This window comes from Nansenia antarctica (genome assembly GCF_963989245.1).
Source record: "Nansenia antarctica genome assembly, chromosome: 2".
Lineage (NCBI taxonomy): Eukaryota > Metazoa > Chordata > Actinopteri > Argentiniformes > Microstomatidae > Nansenia > Nansenia antarctica.
The window spans coordinates 75,532,480-75,539,979 of record NC_137675.1 but is presented as its reverse complement, the minus strand read 5'-3'; the positions used below and the strand labels follow the sequence as shown (position 1 = coordinate 75,539,979).

The 7,500-nt window shown below is 47.4% G+C and overlaps 1 protein-coding gene across 3 annotated transcripts in view; it reads right to left on the bottom strand.

The window, feature by feature from the left end:
- myh10 (myosin, heavy chain 10, non-muscle) overlaps positions 1-7,500 on the bottom strand; it is a gene marked incomplete at both ends in the record, with an annotated part of 73,925 nt that overhangs the window by 33,302 nt on the left and 33,123 nt on the right. For 2 of the 3 annotated variants that reach the window (XM_080524176.1, XM_080524177.1), the window contains 2 exons: positions 767-796; positions 1,241-1,343. In XM_080524176.1, the coding sequence (XP_080380302.1) occupies positions 767-796; positions 1,241-1,343 (133 nt within the window). The remainder of the gene's footprint in view (positions 1-766; positions 797-1,240; positions 1,344-7,500) is intronic. The other variant, XM_080524178.1, reaches the window with a different exon arrangement.

Below are 7,500 nucleotides of genomic sequence, written 5' to 3'. Positions count from 1 at the left end.
AACTAATCAGTGTATTAAAGGGTACTTGAGGCTATAGGTCAAGGTTGTCAGACTGATAGAGTGACAAGCTTGCATGAATACAAGTGAATGTCAATGCTGATATATGGATTTCCGGGTATGGTTCACACGAGCTAGGTATATTTTCAGTGTCAAACTGGACTTTTTTTTCTCACCAGTATTTCAAGTATTAGCACCACCCAATATGCACAGATATGCACAGATTACGACCCAAATATCTACGGTGAACCTTGAAATATAAGATCGTATGGCTGAGGTTTTTGAACGCTACGGTCTGATTAGATTTCACACTGATTTAACAGTCCTCACTACCCTCTCACTCACATGTACTTGAAAAGTGGAAGAGACCAAGACAAACTAACCATAGACGGCACACAGAGGGTTAGTTATTGTTCTAAAGGGTACTTTACTGATAACAAGCATTCACTGTGTTTAGAATGATAATAATATTTGTTTGCATTTCACTTTGTTTTGATAGTTGGCAGTTTTCCTGAGCTTCTTTCAATAACGCTCCAACAACTGATAAAACACAGCGTGATATGATTATGAGTGAACTGCTTTGATAACAGACTAAATAGAAGGTCATAGACTGAGAGAGAAACTTTTGCCAGCACCAACAAATACCTCATATAGACAACAAAGATTAGTCCATGACATGAGCAGACAGTTTGGAGGTGCAGAGAGGGGGGCATGCCATGCACACAATAAAACTGAGCACTGAGGTTTTAGAAAGTGGGGACAAACTTGCCTGTAGCTTCAGTGATTTAGGAGATTCTGGCTGTTTGTTCCAGATATAAACAAATGCAAGTGTTAGATATACCTGAAGCACTTCTGTCAGACTGACACAAGCCATTAGCAGTAAACTGGTGGCTAACAGGTGGCTAATAGGAATTAGCCTGCTAACAGTTAGCTTAGCCTTCACAGACAGAGCGGCACTGGGCACCATGGAATTGGAGCTGTGACCGTGTGTGACCGTGTGACCGTTACATTTTGGGACTAGACAGCAAACTAATTAGAGAAGCTATGTCAGCCTTTAACATTGGGGGGGGGGTCATAATTACATTGGCACATTTGTTAAAAGTCAATTGAATACACATAATGGGGTAAAATGTCTGCCTTGGGGTCCATTGTGGACCAATTAGAGGACAAAGGGGGTTGAGGGTCGAGGGGGGGGGGTGTTTGAACAGAGGGGGGGTGACGGAGTAGGGGGGAGACAACTCACAGGAATGTTGTGGTCTTTGCGTCCTTTGTGTGACGAGGCGACGTGGGCCAGGTACTGGATGACCTTCTTGGTATTCTCCGTCTTGCCGGCGCCCGACTCGCCTCTGTGTGTGGAGAGAGGACACACAGGGTTGTAGGGAGGATGAGAATAGGACGGAGGGAGAGAGAGAGAGAGAGAGAGAGAGAGAGAGAGAGAGAGAGAGAGAGAAAGAGAGAGAGAGAGAGAGAGAGAGAAAGAGAGAGAGAGAGAGAGAGAGAGAGAGAGAGAGAGAGAGAGAGAGAGAGAGAGAGAGAGAGAGAGAGAGAGAGAGAAAGAGAGAGACAGAGAGAGAGAGAGAGAGAGAGAGAGAGAGAGAAAGAGAAAGAGAAAGAGAGAGACAGAGAGAGATGGTAATCTCAACTCTAAAGCAGGCCTCTGGAAATTCCTCACATTTTAGCTCTGCTGAACACTTCCAGCGATTAATTAATAATCTTCATTGATAATCATAGCCGTGCTGATATTCAGTATAACAGCACAACCTTGAGTGTGATATTGCTTTTATACAACAGTTCTACAAGCGCCATTTATTAGTTCACAGTAGTAAGCGACAACAGATTATGATTCTTTTGTTTAACAAACATTCAAACATTTTCCTGCACAGCTTTCTACTTTGTGTAGGTCTACACACGCTACCGCAGGCTAGCTACTTCATATCATGTACATTTATCGGTACATTTCCATTTATTGTGCAACCAGTGAAATAAGAGTCTGTTGACAGTCGCGTTGGTGGCGTGTGTGATTCTGACGAGTTAACATCAGACAGTACGTTGCTCCATCGTTGCCTAATTAAGACGACAGAGCTCTCAGACGTCTTCCATGTATACCATAAAGACAAGCATCCACCATAAAGAAAAGCCCAAAATACAGTCAAAACACTTAAGTACCCATGGCCTCATCATCAAGTCAGATGGGATGGCACTAGCATCAGAGTCTAGAGCCTCGAGAGAGTCTCTCCTAGTGATGTTTGTTTTCCCCCTCCTTCCGTTTGTCTGTTTTTAACTCCGGGGTCCTGCGGTTCCGTGGGCAGGTCTCCAGGGTTTCTAGACTCTGCTTTAGGACCAGCTCTAATGACAGTTGTGCTGAGGCAGGGCCGTCCGCAGATCTGCCAGGACCCGACTCTCCCTCTCCAGATCCAGCACACAGCCACATACCAGTGGCTTTAGCATAACCAGCTATTAGCTCTCCATGCAGAATACTGGCTTAATGGATTTATGACCACAGTGCAACTTGATGCTAGTTTTCCCTAAACATAGCCTGGATATTCATATAGTTGTGCAATATTGGAAATGTAATGTATAATACAGTTATAATTACAACTGATTAAAAGGTGCACTTTCAGATTTATTTTCAACATGCTATGAGCATCCCATCTCAATTAAAGCATCTTGTTTCCTCTGTAAAAAACCTTCTTGCCAACCTTCCGGTTGAAAATGTGTTCTGTGTTTTGGTCAAGTTTGCAGTACAGATTCCCAGGTAACCAGATCAGTACTGTTTGAGGTCTGTGATTTAGTAGATAGATATACACACACACACACACACACACACACACACATATACAAACACACACACACACACACACACACATACAAACACACACACACACACACACACACACACACATACACACACACACACAAACACACACACTCTGTGTGCCTCTTCACACTCCTAATGGCGCTTTTCCACTACAGGGCTGACCCGGGTCAGCCCGGGCTGGCCCTGTTCTTTTGCCTTTTTCCACTGCCAACCGAACCGGACCAGGCCACAGTACCCATGCCATTTTTAGTTCCTGTTCGGGATGGGTAGCGAAAGGTACTTTATTGCCAGGCTGCGTGTGACGTGTGACGCTGCACACCGTTGATTGGTCAATGGAAATCGTCATTCGTCATCCCATGTTCATAGATTTCATTTCTTCGCTAACCGCCATTTTTAAATACCACAACAGATTTCGCTCTCGGAAAATGTCACTTACTGTTTCTGTAATAACTTATTAATAAAGATTTGAAAAATTATGATAACCATCGTATTATCTTAGTTTAATGTCATTTCAATGCATCATAGAACTTTTATTTACAACAAGCATAACAAAAAAAACGCTATTATGGCGATGTGCTGTGCCTATGCTGTTCCTCAGTCCAGCGCGCTTCATCATCCCCCTTCTAAAACTGTGAGAGATTCCACAAGTCTGCAGCTTGTGTGGGCCACTCGGTTGTCAACACCAAATGGCACCAAATGGCTTCAAACACAAACACCCTACATACTCCCACATGGTCAGAGTGAGCCATTTGAGTGTACATTGGTGTTTGTGTGTGTGTGTGTGTGTGTGTGTGTGTGTGTGTGTGTGTGTGTGTGTGTGTCCAAAAAGTCTCACATTGTGGGTGGGGTGGGATGGCGTGGGGTGGCTGTACAACAGTATAAGGCTACAGTATGGAGTGCCTATTGCTATAATAGGTCTTATGAAACAAATAAGACACATTGTCACCTATTTTCACAGTCCATTCCAGGTGTAGGTGACAACATGATGCATAGCCCTAATTTGGTGGCTCACTGTCCAACAGGGGGCGTAGTTCCTTGAAGACCTACATACAGCTTTGGCCATTGCTGCGTAACCTGGCCCCAGGTAAAGGAAGGGACAGTAGGTCCTGGATATTAAGGGGTAACCAGGCCCCAGGTAAAGGAAGGGACAGTAGGTCCTGGATATTAAGGGGTAACCAGGCCCCAGGTAAAGGAAGGGACAGTAGGTCCTGGATATTAAGGGGTAACCTGGCCCCAGGTAAAGGAAGGGACAGTAGGTCCTGGATATTAAGGGGTAACCAGGCCCCAGGTAAAGGAAGGGACGGGAAGTCCTGGATATTAAGGGGTAACCAGGCCCCGGTTGAAATACCCTGCGAACCGAGTGCGAAGGGGAGGACATTGCGGGTGGGGCAAATAAACTTGCCTTGCCTTGCCTTGCCTTATGCAATAGATATGATACGGTACATGTGGGAACACGGTACGGGAATACGGAAAACTAGGGTTAGGGTTAGGTGCTACGTCGACTTGGTACATGCTGGCATGTCTAACCCTAACCCTAATCCTAACCCTAACCCTAACCCTACCCCTAACCCTAACCCTAACCCTAACCGTAGCACCTTAGTACCTAACCCTAACCCTAGTTTTCCCACATGTACCGTGTTCCCACATGTACCGTAACAGATACATTCATTGGCAAGCCTGGCCTCTGACTGGCAGTTCATCCCAGCTGCATGGAGGTTGTAGGCCGTGCACCAAAACCACACTCCTCACTCCCTCTGCACTTCAAAGGCACACTCCTCACTCCCTCTGCACTTCAAAGGCACACTCCTCACTCCCTCTGCACTTCAAAGGCACACTCCTCACTCCCTCTGCACTTCAAAGGCACACTCCTCACTCCCTCTGCACTTCAAAGGCACACTCCTCACTCCCTCTGCACTTCAAAGGCACACTCCTCACTCCCTCTGCACTTCAAAGGCACACTCCTCACTCCCTCTGCACTTCAAAGGCACACTCCTCACTCCCTCTGCACTTCAAAGGCACACTCCTCACTCCCTCTGCACTTCAAAGCCACACTCCTCACTCCCTCTGCACTTCAAAGGCACACTCCTCACTCCCTCTGCACTTCAAAGGCACACTCCTCACTCCCTCTGCACTTCAAAGGCACACTCCTCACTCCCTCTGCACTTCAAAGGCACACTCCTCACTCCCTCTGCACTTCAAAGCCACACTCCTCACTCCCTCTGCACTTCAAAGCCACACTCCTCACTCCCTCTGCACTTCAAAGGCACACTCCTCACTCCCTCTGCACTTCAAAGGCACACTCCTCACTCCCTCTGCACTTCAAAGCCACACTCCTCACTCCCTCTGCACTTCAAAGGCACACTCCTCACTCCCTCTGCACTTCAAAGGCACACTCCTCACTCCCTCTGCACTTCAAAGGCACACTCCTCACTCCCTCTGCACTTCAAAGGCACACTCCTCACTCCCTCTGCACTTCAAAGGCACACTCCTCACTCCCTCTGCACTTCAAAGGCACACTCCTCACTCCCTCTGCACTTCAAAGGCACACTCCTCACTCCCTCTGCACTTCAAAGCCACACTCCTCACTCCCTCTGGACTTCAACGGCACACTCCCACAACTAGGCTACATTTTGAAAGCCATTTTAAAACTGTTCCTTAATTTAAAACCAGTTGGATGGAGTTGGAGAGAAACCTGGAAAATTGCCTCAGTGTCACTACAGTACATGAGGGAGAAATAATACCCCCGGAATTAAGTTTGGTCCTTTCTAAACAGCGAACGGGAAAGCCATTGGAGCTCTGATGGGAGCTTTACAAATTGAACATGAGAGCTAGTGGTAACGTCAATGCTAATGCTAATATCAATTAGGGTTGCCAACTGTCCCGTATTAGCCGGGATGTTGGGCTTGATGAATATATACGGGACTTCCCTTGTCCCGTATATTCATCCAATCACAGGCCCCCTCATGCGTACGTACAGCGTAAAATGCGCCAATTCCTGCAAACCCCCCGCACCGTGCAGTGGCACGCCATCTTTTGTCCCACATTTGGCAGTGAGAAAGTTGGCAACCCTAATGTCAATGCTACTGCCAATATTGTTCGCTCCCGCGTATTGCACTGCCGGCCTATGCTGCTACCTTCCCTAGGCCTGAGGGCTGCATAATAATAATAATAATGGATTGTATTTATAAAGCACTTTACATTCCAAGAATCTCAAAGTGCTACAGTCAATAAAAGAAATAAAAACAGCACAACACAATAAAGATCACTAAAAACATCAAAAGCAGAAAGGTTAAAAAGACACTGTGGCATAAAACTAAAGAAAAAAAAATAAAAGAAAAAAATAAATACAAATCTGGCTACTGGAACGCTTTGTTAAAAAGATGAGTCTTAAGTCCGCTCTTAAAAGAGTCGACCGACTGTGGTGCTCTCAGGTGGGCAGGGAGGGCGTTCCACAGTTCGGGGGCGATGGAGCAGAAGGCCCGGTCTCCCATGGAGCGGAGGTGGGTTTTGGTGGGTTTGAGGAGGTTAGCATTTGATGAGCGGAGAGTGCGAGTGGAGAGACTGTGGGATTTGACCAGGTCCTTGAGGTAAGGGGGTGCGTTGCCGTAAATGCATTGATGAGTTAACAGTGAGATTTTGTAAATGATCCGAGAGGAGATGGGAAGCCAGTGTAGTGAGTGGAGGATGGGTGTGATGTGATCGTATTTGCGCACTCTCATCAGGATCCTAGCAGCGCTGTTCTGAATGTACTGGAGCTTCTGAAGGCTCTTGCTAGGGATCCCGATGAGAAGTGCGTTGCAGTAGTCGAGCCTGGAGGAGACAAAGGCATGGACTAACTTCTCGGCATCGGGCAAAGACAGGGTGGGGCGGAGTTTTGCTATATTTCTAAGATGGAAGAATGACGTTTTGGATATGTGTTTAATGTGGGCCTCGTAGTTGAGGTGGGGGTCCATTCGAACACCAAGGTTGGTGACGACGGATGACAGAGGGATAACCTGTCCAGAGAAAGTGATGCTTGTTATGGGGGATGATTTAACCTGGTGAGGGGTGCCGATGAGGATGGCTTCTGTTTTGCAGCTATTTAATTGGAGGAAGTTAACTCTCATCCACGCCTTTATCTCCTCCAGGCAGATGGTGAGTGCAGATGAGGTTGACTGAGGGGTTGGGTCCAGTTTAACGTAGAGTTGTGTGTCGTCAGCATAGCAATGGTAGGGGATACCATGCTTGCTGATGACACGGCCGAGGGGTAACATGTACAGGGTGAAGAGGGTGGGTCCGAGTACGGATCCTTGGGGGACACCACAGGTGACAGGCTGGGTCCGGGACTTTGCACCTCCCAAGGAGATGCACTCGGTGCGTTCGGAAAGATAGGATGTGAACCAGTCCAGAACAGTGTAGCAGAGTCCGATAGTGGAGTGAAGGCGGTCTAGGAGGATGGTGTGGTCGACGGTGTCAAAGGCGGCTGTGAGGTCCAGGAGGATGAGGAGAGAAGGAGAGCCGGCATCGGCTGCCATGAGAATGTCGTTTGTCACCCTGACCAGTGCTGTTTCAGTGCATCACAGACACAGAGAGGCAGGCAGGACTCAGCTCTGGATAGAGGAAGCCTCCAGATGGGAACTCAAGGATGGAAAGGAGCTGAGGGGGGGGAAGACTGGGAGGAGACCCCCACTTAAGGTGCTCCCACA